A 14,515-nucleotide genomic window follows, 5' to 3' on the forward strand; every position below is an offset into this window, starting at 1 on the left:
CGCCGCCTCCATCGGTCGACCCGCTGCGGGGAGACGCCCCGCGGCGAGCTGAGGGGTGCAGGGGGCGGTGGAGATGTGCGGTTGGGTGCCGCAGCGACGTGCCGGCGCTTCCACTGGTTTGAGCGCCAGTCACACCTGGGGAAGACATCGCCAGTGGAGTCACCGTCCCGGGAGGTGTTCAGGAATCGTGGATTTGGCACTGAGGGACATGGTCAGCGGGCATGGTGGGGATGGGCTGATGTTGGACTAGATGATCTGAGAGGTCTTTTCCAACCTCAGTGATTGATAACAGCGCTCCTCAAGGCGTTTCCTTCATAGTAACCCCTTACTTTGTGTCTGCCCCACTCACTGCTGTGGGTACTGTGGCCATGCAGTACCCTGCACTGACAGCTGCCATGGCCCCATCTCCCCATTCTTCCTTCCTGGAGGGGCATGATGGCTGTGGAGAACTGAGAAAGAAGATAACAGCGAATGTACAATGTGTGTGCAACTTCACAGGAAGAGACTGAGAACCTTCATAGAATCATGGAATTTCTCCGGTTGGAAAAGACCTTAAAGATCATTGAGTCCAACCACAACCTAACCATACTACCCTAACTCTAACAACCCTCTGCTAAATCATGTCCCTGAGCACCACATCCAAATGGTTTTTAAACACATCCAGGGATGGTGACTCAACCACCTCCCTGGGGAGCCTATTCCAGTGCTTAACAACTCTTTCTGTAAAGAAGTGTTTCCTGATATCCAACCTAAACTTACCCTGCACAACTTGAGGCCATTTCCCTTCATCCTGTCACCTGTCACCAGTGAGAAGAGACCAACCCACGCTAAATAAACATTGAGCACCTTAAGGCAGATGCTATATAGATAGATTCCATGCATATTTAAACTGTTTGTAAAACTCAAGTCCCTGTCTACAACCCCAGCACCCCATTTACATTAATTTTTCTAAGAAAAATTTGCTCCAGTATCCTAATGACCTGCAGTTTCCAGGATTGCATCCTCAACAGACAATGGGGCATGTCTGTCCCAGAGCAAAGAAGTGAGTACAAAAAAAGCAAATAATTGCTTTTAGAAAACTGGAATTTAACAACTACACTGAGCAACCAGGCAGTTCCTCTCATGCTTTAAGTTATACCTCACAGGCCAGCTGTGGTGCCCCATCCCTGGAGGTGCTCAAGGCCAGGTTGGATGGAGCCCTGGGCAGCCTGAGCTGGTGGGGGGCAGCCCTGCCCACAGCAGGGGTTGGGGCGGGTGGGCTGTGAGGTCCCTTCCAACCCAAACCATGATGTGATTCTGTGAAAATTCTTAAGCTGAAAACTTGTAGCTTCTCAAGTACAGAGGAAGATGGACAGAATCTTCTCATAAAGGTGAGAAAATAATTCATTACCAGTTGTGATTTATAGGAATTAAGAAAACTATACTAGCTTTTTAGAACTAAGGAGCAGTAACAAAGGGCAGAATATGAACCTCGTACCACTGCTTTTGCAAACCACACATAGCTTCACTGCAAACAAGAATTGATACTTTCTAGACCACAGTCAGTAAAGAAAGCGATTGAAGACCACCTTTTTAATTACTCCAGTTCTTCTATCTACATTTGTCATGTAATTTTGCTGTTACACCAGCAGGAAAATCTTCAGTTCTCTGCTCTCTCTTCATCTTCTCTGCTTCATCAGGCATTTGGAGATGCAGGACTTGTTTGTATCAGTGAAAGGCTGCTGTGCATTACTATATGTCTGTGCCTCCTTCTCCATCTTCAGCAGGCTTCAGAATGAGAACAGATCATAACTCACATCATCGCAGCATCAATTTGCTGTGACTCCACAGCAGACACAGAGATGAGGAAAACATGTTTTAACTAACTTGCAATCAGAAACCTGCAACGTGCCAGAGAACGTGTACAGGGACACATTTTGATTTTTGGAAATTGAAGCCAGGCCATCTTAAGAGAGGGACCTGTGAGAGCTCCTTAAATACAGACCTCGTACCAGCTGATAAGCTTGTCAGCATTTGGCCTCCTTGGGAGGTACTATCTCCCAATTCTCAAATTTCTGCTCTATTTTAGGAAATAAAAATACAGTTTGGCTCTGTAACTTTAAGAGTTTTGCCATTGACCTGATCTAGGTTTTATCCCCCAAGGCAGGATCAGCTGTCCCTAAGCACTCTGCTCACGTGATTGTCCAATTTGTCCTTTATCTGCAGAAATTGGGATTCCTTAGTCTCTCTTGGTGGCTCACTGTCCCTACTGTTAAGAAGCCTCTCCCCACTAGCAGTGGTAATTACTCAATGGAGTCTGAGAGAGATCCAAAGAAACAAGTCCTGCTCCATCAAGCTGGTAGACCCGTATCTTTATCTTCTGCCTGTTTCCTTCAGGGCAGGGTGGGCCACACAATTCCCAGCCCTTAGAACATCTTGCCGCATTTCCTTCTCCTTTCACTGGCATCACTGCCTCCCTTTACTGTCAGATCAGCTTATGGTGGCTTGACTGCTACTTGCTGCTGTTAATAAGCTATTGCCTTTTCCAGCCAAGCTACTAACACTGCTAGTACACTTAGAGGTCCAGTTTCCTCCACACTCCATGTTGCCCATGTGCTGGAGCACTGCCAGGATGGCTTACAGAGCAGAAATACATTCCTTCCCTAGACAAAACCCAGGAGTGCTTTTGTGGTTAACTGTTTTGGGTTCATTCCAGCAGGCAGCAAGACCACACAAGGTTTCTCACATCCTCCATCATGCACCATCCTACAGCACTGTTCTCTCATGCGAGGCACTCCCACGTGCCCCTCTGCCCACAAAGCAAAGGATATCCAACTGTAAAACCAGATAAGAGGTACTGCGAGGCTGCTTTCTCCTCATCTTTGAAGATGGAAATAGGAACTCTTAAAGCTCTTAGAAAGTTCTGTTTAGGAACCCACAGCAGCATTCATTGAGCTTTCTATGCTAGGGCCATATCAGTCACAGTTGCAAGTAGTTACCTTGCAGCTCCCATAGATAACTTCCAAATGAGAAACAAGCACAGACTTCATATGAGATGAGCTGTACATAAGAGTGGTTGTGGGTCAAGATATACCAATCTGGCCCTGGGAACAGGGAAATGAATCACAAAGTATAACCATAAGCAACACCACCAGCTTGTAAATTATTCCTAAAGAGCTGTGGTTATTAATTTCTAAGTGAGCCAACTGTGAAATATTTTCTCCCCTAACAGATCATTCAAGAATAAGACCTATTGTTTCTATCCTAAGATTTTATTATGAGACCACCCAGTTTTGACATGGAATTGTGGATGAAGCCATTACTTGCACTGTAGGAAATACTGACAAAATCTAAATATACCTCCAGCTTTCTATGGGAGAGTCTCAACCATGTAATTGTAAACAAACTTATGTGTCTAATTGGTAATTTGGACTTGCATCTAGTATCCAATCAGGTAATCCCAGGTTGCATCAACAAAGAGACACAGAATATTGATATTACTACTTCTCTTTCCTCAATCATGACCAAATCAGAACTAATTTAAGAAAGAAATAAAAAGGATGAGACAGCCCTTAGGTCACCTAGATACCTGCTGTTTGGACAATGGTACCAAAAGGACTTTTCACTCAAATCTTTTAAAAGGTAGTCATGAAAAAAATAAATATTTATTCTGTTAAGAGATGTAAACCATCAATATTCCTACTCTCCTAACAGGAATTTTCCAGAGAAATACAACCATAGCAGTTTATTCACACAAAAGGTTTACTTACCACAGATGTAATACTTTGTATAATAGTTTCAAGGGCCCACCAACTAAAAGAAATACTGGAACCTAGATAGAGGCCTCTCTCATGGTCTATCATGGCCTTCCTTCCTTCCTTTCTCCCTTCTTTCTTTTCCATAGAGAATACTATGCAAGAGATAAGCATCTTTCCAAACCATGGCACTGAGAAGTTTGTATTTCAAGAAAGAACTATAGACTAGATCAGTAGACAGAGTAAGATTTCTTTTCGTAGTACAGTTAAGAAATAAAGTTTAAAAGTTTAACTTGGTAGACTGTTAAGCTATACTGTAAAACTTTTGAATAACCTCTTTTAGAAGACCAAGTCTCAGACAACCTCATGAACTGAATCAAGTCTGCGGGGCCTGGTTAGCATGCATCCCTGGGTCCTGAAAGAACAGGTTGATGTGGTCGCCAAGCCACTCCACCATATTTGAGGAGTCATGGCTGTCAGGCAAAGTTCCCAATGACTGGAAAAAGGAAAACATCACTCCCATATTTATGGAAGGGAGAAAGGAAAAACTGGGGAACTACAGGCTGGCGAGCCTCATCTCTGTCCTGGGAAGATCATGGAGCAGATCCTCCTGGAAGCGATGTTAAGGAAATGAAGAGGCAATTTGAGAGTCAGTATGGCTTCACTAAGAGCAGATTGTACCCCATTAGTCTGGTGGCCTTCTATGGAGGAGGGACAACATCAGTGGACAAAGGACAGGCAGCTGATGTTGTAAACTAGTCTTGTGCAAGGCCTTTGATGCAGTCTCACATCACATCCTTATCTCTGAACTAGAGAGGTATGGATTTGAATGGTGGACTATTCGGTAGATAAAGAATTGTTTGGATAGTTGTACCCAGAAGGTTGTTGTAAATGGCTCTGTGTCCAGTTGGAGGCCAGTGATGAGTACTGTCTGCAGGGGTCCATTGTGGAACTGGTGCTTTTCAACCTTTTTATCAATGACATACAGTGAGATTGAGTGCATGCTCAGCACGTTTCTGGACGACACCAGCTGATAAAACAGAAGGGATGCCGTCCAAAGACATGGACAGGCTTGAAAAGTGGGTCCATGTGAACCTAATGAGGTTCAAAAAGGCCAAATACAAAGTGCTGCACTTAGATCAGGGCAATCCCAGATATGTCTACAGACTAAGAGAAGAACTCATTGAGAGCAGCCCTGTGGAAAAGAACTTGGGGTTTCTGGCGGACTAACAGCTGAACATGAGCCAACTGTGTGTGCCTGCGGCCTGAAAGGCCAGCAGTATCCTGGGTTGCATCAAATGAAAGGTGGCCAGCAGGGAGCGGGAGGTGATTGTCCCTTCTCTACTTGCCCCTCATGGAGTCCCACCTGAAGTACTGTGTCTAGGTCTGGGGCCTTCAGCATGAGAAAGTCGTAGAGCTACAAGAGCAGGTCCAGAGGAGTGCCACAAAGATGACTAGAGGAGTGGAGCACCTTTCCTGTGAAGAAATGCTCACGGAGGTGGGCTTGTTCAACCTGGAGAAAATCGCTCCAGGAAGATCCCATTACAATCTTCCAATACTTGAAGTGAACTTAAAAACAGGAGGGAGACCGACTTGTTATATGTCTTTAAACTAAAAGAGAGAAGATATATACCAGATGTTATGGGAATTTTTTTTTTCTCTTGGTCGTGAGGCGCTGGCACAGCTGCCCAGAGAAGCTGTGGTGCCTCTTCCCTGGAGGTGCTCAAGGCCAGGTTGGATGGAGCCCTGGTCAGCCTGAGCTGGTGGGGGGCAGCCCTGCCCACTGCAGGGGGGATGGAACTAGTTGGCCTTTACAGTCCCTTCTAACCAAAACCATTCTATGAGTCGTCGTCTTTTGACAAACTCAGCAGGTGTCAGAGAAAACCCAGGAGGAAGCTGAGACTACTACGGTAAAGAGGTATAGAACACACAAGTCCATCCAAAGCTTTGTCAGTTTTGCTAGTGGGAGGATGACTTCAATTTTAATTTGCAATTTAAACCTACATAACATACATTTTTCTAGCTGTTTGGTAGGTATTAAAGTTGTTTCAAATGACAGTATAATACTGACCTGAAGTGTTAATATATTTTAATAGCACTGTTTTAAACAGATAAACCTCAAGATGATTTTTAAATTGTCAGAGTAGACTACAGTCTATGAATTAAATCTCTATGATTCTTCAGGAATAGGCTTTTACAAGGCGCATCGTGTTTATCTATAAAGAACAAAGCACTTACATCTAACATCACATTCAATGTTTCTTTAAATATCATGATATCTTAAAAGACTAACAATTTATTCAATATAAATGCAAAGTATAAAGTTGTGGAGTTCCAAATACATATTCAAGCTGCCCTTTCTAGTTTTGTGCAAATTAATTTACTCAAAATAATTTCAAATGCAGAATATTATAAATAACATCTAACCTCTGCAGAGATTTTTTTAAAAACATCTGCTTGAAATTAGACTACCCATATCTACTAAGTTTATTTTGGATTTAAAACAAACAAAACTGTAAACAATTACTGTAACAGTAGCTAGGAACAGGAATGCATGACAACTGTCAGTCTTCAAATATAACTTAAGTTATGCCCTTTTTCACCATCAACTTATAATCAAGTATGTAAATAAATGCAAGAACTAACACAAACAGAAGTTATCACTGAAAGAAAACACATTAAATGCTGTAATTTGGAACAAAGTATCACACAATGTTGGCTGCATCATTTGGAACATGTATTTGACTGCTTAAAACAGTTTGATACTAACAGTTAAACTTTGTATAAAGGACTAAGACTTTTACTCACCATTACAGATTTGTTTTGTGATTGAATTTACACTGGTCTAATGAACTTATTCCTAAATGCGAAAATGACTCAAGTCATTTAATGGAAGGAGATACCATAGGCACCATAGTACACTTTTTTTTTTTTAATAAACAAAATCTGGTGGTGAACTAACAGTAACGAAAGGAGGATGAGAATTAAAAGGCACATCCAGGCAAACAAACAAACAAACAAACAAACAGAATTTGCATGATGCTACAGTTAAAAAAATAATTTAGACTCTGCATAATTGATCAGATAAAAAAATAGTCTGGCAGATCCTAATCTGTCAGAGAAAGCCAGTTTTGTAAGAGGCGTGCAATTAAAATCGAATCATTCTTTAGTGTTGAATTCTGTTTTAAGGTCAGTGTAAGGCTTATTACCAAGTGCATGTTAAGAGGACTACTGCAAACCTCTCGTTTTCCAAGTGCATAGAAATACAATGAGCAATGAAGATATCTTCGCAAGAAGATGTGTTCTTGTTCATGTGCAAGTCTTATCAAGTACTTGAGCGTCTTTCGGGCCTTGGAACACACTTCATAATTGCAGCTCTCCATAGGGCAGGGGCAAGTAAAAGGCTTAGAGTAGTCACACTCAGAATAAGAAGATAGACCTGGAAATCGGAAATAAAAGCTCTCCACAGTTACAAGGCAAACTAAGAAACTATTGGAAGTTTGATGAGATTGGACATTTCTCAACAGTATTTTCAGGAAACTTCACCTGTCTCCTCAATCACCTATGCAGACTGTTACAAAAACATACAAGTGCAAGCACAAATCATATTATCTGTTTACATTCAGTTACAAAAAAACAACATAATGAACTTAAATTAAAATAATTATTTAGATCTGCAGTTAAGAGGTCAATTTTGAAAGCAGAGCCAACAAGTCAAAGGCTAAACGCTACTTTATGAAAAAAGCAAAACCAATTCAGGTTTGCATATGTAACTGTAAAATGCATTACTATTTTAAACACTAAAGAAAAAAAACCACCAACAACAAAAATTCCTCTAAGTCATACCACACATCTTCTGAAATGAGGTCTTGGTTACATATTCTGAAAGAGTCTTACAGAATGGCAGTGGGAAGAAAACAGAAGAGTGACTTGAGGCAATTTCAGAGCTACATAAATTTATGGAGTAGATAATGGCATGAAAACTGCCACAGGAAAAATGAAAGCCTAAAGGCCGCCCTCCAAACAAACTGGGTGGACACCCCTAGATTGATTCTGTAATCACGTATGGATCTCTTGAAACTCTATACAAACATACAGTATTTATAACTCCTAATTATATGCAGGAGTAAACATGAAAATGAATCACCTTTACATACGCAACTGAACAGCATTGTGTAAATTTTTCACACTTGCTTAATTTGGAATTGGTTCCAGCATTATACAGCCTACTGCTCACACAATGGAAAGCTCAGAGAGCCAGGCAGCAGAGTATTTTTGTGAGCAGAGACACAGAGGAGAACACACATAGCTTTAGAAAGCAGGGTCAGTTGTTACATCTCGGTAGCTATAGTTTACTGAAGTTTGCAAAGCAGATTTCATCTGGAGACAACAGCGTTCCCATAACTTGAATATAAAAGTAAGTTAAAAGTTTTCCTTCATAAGAATTTTTTTGGGAACTGCTTTAAAAGCTTATTTCTTCTGCAGAGGATTTAAAATTAACAAGCTTCACAGGTGGTGACTACAAGTTTGTTTGCTCCTTTGTTTAAATATTAAGTCAACTTCCACTTCACCATACCTGCTCTCTAATTTATCGATGTTTCCTTCCTGAATTCCTATGCTCTCAGTTACCTCTTCCTATAGCTGTATCAAGATTTCAAAAGCACAGGCTTCTAAGCCTTAGTGACTTGGGTAGTAGCTACAGCTCACTGCTCAGTTAATAAGGAAGCTGTAAGGTTCCTTAAGGACCTTACAATTAAGGAAAAGCATTTGTAACAATGCCATTTTAAATGCAAAACTTGCAGCTTTAATATTTTAAGTCCAAGAAGTCTAATGAGTGAAAAATCAAACTAAGAATCTTGTCAAGGACACGCATGTTTCCATTTGTATGGGCTGATTATTTGCTAACGATTTAGAGATGCCACCAAATAGCTGTGTATTTCAAATACACTGTAAACTAAAATCCCAGTAAGATATTGAGGTGCAAAGTGCAAAGTTAATAACTATAAAATAGCTTACCTCCCGAGATATGATCCCTGCTCTGCGTGCTCTGCTTCCCAGAACAAAAGAGAATTCACTGACTTGTGCCAGTCCTGCTGAGACAATCCATTTGATATACTGGCTGGTCTTTGGAAGAATCAGAGAAAGGACCAGCACTGCCAAGACAAACTTTGAGAACATTTTTTGTGTGTGTGTGTGTTGTCGCTGTGTTGTTATTGTTTTCTTGATTATTTTTTAAATAAAGGATTTATAATAGATAAAATAGTACAATCAATAGAAGATACACTGCATCAAGTACAATACTGGATGAGTGGACTTTTAAATATGTTATCTGTATTAATGTCAAAAGAGGCAAAAGGTAAACAGCAGAGTAAAAAGTACCATCTTATTTACTATAATCAAACATTTAATAATTTGATAACTGCCACGAATCCTAAGTTAGACAAATAGGCGTTTCTTCATCTCCATGTGTAACAGGCTTTTACATGAAGATTTATTTATTTTTTTTAAAGAATGCATATATATGTTCTAAGAATGTTATGTCAAACTGTATTCTATCAGTTAGATTCCTCCAACTGCAGTCAAGATGTAATATTCATTGCTATACTGGATGTGCAGTTTCTGTGCAATTTTCATATTGGCATGCAGAGCTATTCAGACTATTTGAAGATTAAAAAAAGAAAGCAATACCTTCATTATGACCACAGACAATGTAAGGAAGAGTAACACTGTGAGTTCGTATATTACAAATGTGGGGAAAACATGAAGTCCTAGGAGGAAGAGAAAAAAAAAAAAAGTGCTATTATCCCAGTACTTCTTTTAAAACCAACAACTTTTGCCAAGCATTCAGACTCACATCTAAGCCAAGTCTTAAACAGCAAAGTCTTATGTTTATTGGAACGGACAAGTAAACAGAAAAGTATGCAGTGTTTCCAAATGCCAAAACAATATATTTTTATTCTACACTATTTGCAGATAGATATACTATGGAGTTGCATTTCATTTACCAATACTAAACGGGTTTTTGTTTTTTATTTCCCCTTTAAAGGTATCTGCTACACTGTGGTATGTTTCATTTCTATCTTATTTAGAGCATGCGCAGTTTGTTGCTGAACACTACTAATGTAGCATTTGCTATGGTATTTGCAAATAGCATTTGACTTTTCTCCAGATTTTTGTAACTACTGCTTTGATAAATTTTTAACTTCCAGAATAAAACTACGATGAGGAAGTTCCGATCTCACTGAATATAATAATACCCAATTTGTTATTCTAGGAATCCCTGGAGAGAAATATTTCAAAGATTAATGCTGATATGTCATTATTATCATTTTTAGAGTTAACAGATTTAATTGCAAGACTATATTCTCAAAAATAACAAAAGCCCTAGCATACCTACCAACACTACCTACTTCATCACTAGAAAAATCCTTGCCAAATCTTTGGAAGGGTTTATCCTAAACAACATTCAAAATCAAGTTAAATTGTGTATGATTGATGCACAAGCACTTTCATTTACAATGTTTTCTCTCTTCTGCATCAGTAAACAATGCAGAACCTGAATGAAACACACCTCTTTCATGAAAGCTATAAAAATAATGCCATTGTTCTGCAGTGTTTGCAATATAGACTTTGCTAGCCATTTAGCATTTTTGTATGAAGCCGTAGTGAACTATTACTGGGGAAATAATGTCATTTTCAGGTTTTATATACACACTACAACTACAACAGAAAATTGCTTTCATCCCATGACCCTCATTCACAATCTCTGAAAATCACCTGAACAAGAAAAATCACTTTGAATGGAATCAGGGAAAGTCATTAACCTCTGAGTATGGCCTACAAGCAAAAGAACTGCATAAAGCTACATTGCTATGGTGTAGGCATTTTGTTCTTGCTGTTTTTTTGGAAAAGGAATATAGAAAAAGGTGGCAGAACCTTATGTCTCATACTCAGACACACAATTTTATTCCCAATCAGCACCCATGCATTTTCATTAAGCTTATCTGTAGAATCAGTAAAAAGTGAAATCTTAGTCTAGAATCAGAAAAGCAAGAAGCAAGGTAATAAAAACTGTGAAGAGCACAAAAATTCAACATTACACCAAAGTAGTATTAAATATCCTAGGAAAGCAAATACTTGTTGGAGAAGTCCTAGAGACACTGAAATCACTGCAGAAGAATCTTAAAGCTGACTAAGTCCATCACCTATAATATGAGGAACTTGTACAGGTAAACAACTTTGGAAGCTCATTCCTTTTTCACAAAAGCTCTTAAAAAGGAAACTAAAATAGCGGTGGTGTCCTTGATAAATTCCTAATAGTTGCCGATTCTTCAACCAAATTGTTTCTGCTGAAGGCTAAGAGATCTGTAAATCAATGCAGTAACTTCTTATTGGAATGCAAGATAAATTTTCACTAATTTCCCCTGCTTTATAGATCACAGAGCCAAAAGAAACATATAGAACTAAGATTTGTCTTCTTCTCTTCCTAAATCCAGCAGAGAATGTACTTAGATCAACCTCAAGATATTTTGTCTATGTGCATATTCCACCAGAGATTTTTATACAAATATACTCAGCATGCACACACTCTATTTCTTAACTTCTGTTTAACCGCAGATGCACAAAAGATTGTCAGAATAAGGAAAGAGATGGCAAAACAAAAGAGATGAATACTGTATCAAAAAAGAAATCTAGACATGTGTGCATACACATGGAGGGGCAAGTAGCTTCTGTCTCTGTGGTGTTTATCACATGCACGTTACTTGTTCACCTTTAGGCTGGTCTCAGAGATGATGTACATGAAAAGCGGCTAGAGAAACACAGCCTGTAACAATGTCTTGTTTGACAAGAGGGCCAACCAGCATATCTGGAACTGAAGATTTCAAAGGAGGCTATAAGTATAGCCTAGGGCTCTCGTCACTACTGGTGGATCAACTTTTTCAGTTCTGAAGCAGACAGGCAGCCTGAAGTTCATTTGGACTGCCTCCCATCATGGAGATTATTACCTTATTCAAAAGAGCTGAAGTACAAACTACTACAGATTTCTACACTAATCCTGTGGAGGTAAGCACCTATAGGTGATAATGTCTCTAAGCTAAAGCAAGCCTAAGCCTGTTACGTACACAATTCTGAGAAAACAAGCATACAGCCCCGCATCGACACACATTCTGGGAAAAATAAAGCCCACCATAATGGATTTCATAATTACTACAGATCTTTGTCCCATGCAAAAACTTAGGATAAGGCCATAAGTAAAATCAGGCTGCTATACAAGCACATCAAGCCTTCCTGGCATATGAAGGCCATCAGAGATTAACTTCACAGACAGGAGATGCACTTATTTCAGCAGGTTTACTTAAGACTTTGTGACTAGGTTCAGGATTCAATAAGGACTTGTTTTCTAAGATGGAACAACCACTTCAATCAAGAACTCAAAAACTTTAGCACCATCATCTGCTAGTCTTGGCCTGTCACTAATAGCTAGTGTATCAATTAGGTAGGTTTTCATAGCTGAACATGGGCCTTCAGCTCTAAGCAGTGTTGGGTAGATGGTGGTCTTGCACCGGAAGTCAAGCCAAATGGCACAGTTCACTCATATAAGTTGGAATATTTTCATTTAAGGATGACTGCAAGGAAGATTTTATACCTTTATTCAAGTACCTTTTTTTCTTAGGAAAAAAAAATACTTTAAACGGATTCTACCTGCCTGCTGCATCATAGCACATGGAGATCCAAATGTAGTCATCTGCACGTCCTGGAAAATCCAGCATCAACAAGAGGAATCTTAGAGATTCTTGACAGCAGACAAGGTAACAGAAAACAGAACTCTGGTGGTTGAGCCAGTGGGATTAATTCTGACACATCCTCTGACACATCGTCAAGATAGGACAATCAATCAGAAAAATAACTTTAGTGATGCATTTGGATGCTGTATCTATCAAGACTTTAAAAGCCTTTGACACTGTCCCCCACAACATCCTCATGGAGAAGCTGGCTGCCCACAGTTTGGATGGGAAAACACTCTGCTGGGTGAAACACTGCTGGATGGCTGGGCCCAAAGAGTTGTGGCCAATGGATTTAAATCCAGTTGGCGGCCAGTCACGAGCTGTGTCCCCCAGGGTTCTGTCCTGGGGCTGCTTCTATTCAACATCTTTATTAATGACCTTGATGAGGAGATTGAGTGCACCCTCAGTAAATTTGTAGATGACAAAGTAGGGTATTTCCCTATGGTCTTTAAAAAATGCCACTTAATACAACTCAGCTTTCTTTGCAACATCACTCCTTTTTTAAAACAACTTCCTTGGCACTGACAGAGCTTCCATGTACTGTTACACTTTGAAAGCAACAAAGAAAATAACAATGGGAGGAGACAAAAAGTTTGGAGGGAGATGCTTGTTTTATGGGGAAGGTTTTTGTTTGTTTTTGCACAAGCAAGCAGCATATTTTGTCAGATGCACATACATAGCTCATCTTTCTGATTTTTAGCTAACTTGCTTGTGAGGTGGGGTTAGCACCCATTTTCTGTAAAACCACACGAGCTTGTCAGGCAATTCTCTCTCCCTTCTTACAATTCTGTTAACAGCAGTCAAAGGTACTTTTTGAATTCTGTACCATGATTTCAAAAATAATTTCAGTCTTCTCTCAAATTAGCATTGCTATTTTCTTGTGCCATGTATCAGTTTTATTGGTACTTTTACAAAGAACAGCATTTTTGTTCAATCTCTTGCAAAATTGACTTCTGGCTTATGATTACATGCCATCTTTTAACTCTGATAACACCATTAACTTCATCACTTTCTTTACCAAGAGACATAAATGACTTATCTGTGAACATCTAGCAATTACTCAGCTAACCTTGTCTATTGTACAGGCCCAAAAGATTTGTCGTAATTTTTTTTAACGAAGTGGTGAATGAGTTCTTCAAATAGACGTTCTTATCTGACTGATCAGCACAAATTATCACGAGCTGAGCAAAACGGATTGAGACTGGTGAGCATAACTTCTTCCTTTTATTTTTCTCTTGAAAACTGTCAAGAAACACTTTTGGTTTCTGTTATGGTACCGCAAGCATAAGACAGGTACACGTATGAGGTAAGGCATGCAAATTTTGATGAATATTGGGCTTCACTCTCATTTGAATAGACATGGAAATAAAGAAACAGAAAGACCAAAAAGAAGAAAAAAAAATACAAGAATTTCTGAGTGAGTCTAGTTTAAAGTAGTTTGGATTTGTGACACTCCTTATTCTAGACATTGCAAAGCTCCCCAGATAGGATACACATCTCCTATACAGTCCAGAGGGAGAAGCAAGTGCTTTCACTCAGCATGTCTCCTCATTCAGTATACTGACGCACTTTAGAAATGTGTTTCAGTTTCTGTCAAACAAGGCATGCTAACACACAGAGAATCTAGCATCTTAAAATGAAGATATCAGTTGATTACATAAATATTCTCAGAATTAACATGTTCTGGATAACAAGCATGATGAATTACTTCTCTGGTCTTAGGCATCACTATTGCATTTCAGTCAGCAGGTAGTCTTGCCCAATTTTCCTGTGCTGAGAACATGCAGATTACATTTTCCTAACTAAAGCAACAAGATGCTGGAAAAACGATCTGCTTCCATTACCATATTCAGCTTATAGAGAAAAGCAAGCCATAAGGACCTGAAACCTACTCTCGCTGACTCAAAATGGTAACAAAATTTTGGTATAAATTACAAGTATATCCAATATCAAGACAGAAGAATAGTTTCAAAAAAAAAAAAATATATATATATA

The 14,515-nt window shown here is 39.4% G+C and overlaps 1 protein-coding gene across 1 annotated transcript in view; it reads right to left on the minus strand.

Moving 5' to 3' along the window:
• Nucleotides 1-5,688: 5,688 nt before the first annotated feature.
• TMCO3 (transmembrane and coiled-coil domains 3) overlaps nucleotides 5,689-14,515 on the minus strand; it is a 33,417-nt gene continuing 24,590 nt past the window's right edge. The window contains exons 11-13 of the mRNA XM_010728421.3: nucleotides 9,423-9,502; nucleotides 8,751-8,900; nucleotides 5,689-7,173 (exon numbers count right to left, since the gene is read on the minus strand). Of these exons, the coding sequence (XP_010726723.1) occupies nucleotides 7,060-7,173; nucleotides 8,751-8,900; nucleotides 9,423-9,502 (344 nt within the window). The 3' untranslated portion in view covers nucleotides 5,689-7,059. The remainder of the gene's footprint in view (nucleotides 7,174-8,750; nucleotides 8,901-9,422; nucleotides 9,503-14,515) is intronic.

The sequence above is a fragment of the Meleagris gallopavo genome, chromosome 1, assembly GCF_000146605.3.
Source record: "Meleagris gallopavo isolate NT-WF06-2002-E0010 breed Aviagen turkey brand Nicholas breeding stock chromosome 1, Turkey_5.1, whole genome shotgun sequence".
In the NCBI taxonomy this organism is placed as follows: Eukaryota; Metazoa; Chordata; class Aves; order Galliformes; family Phasianidae; genus Meleagris; species Meleagris gallopavo.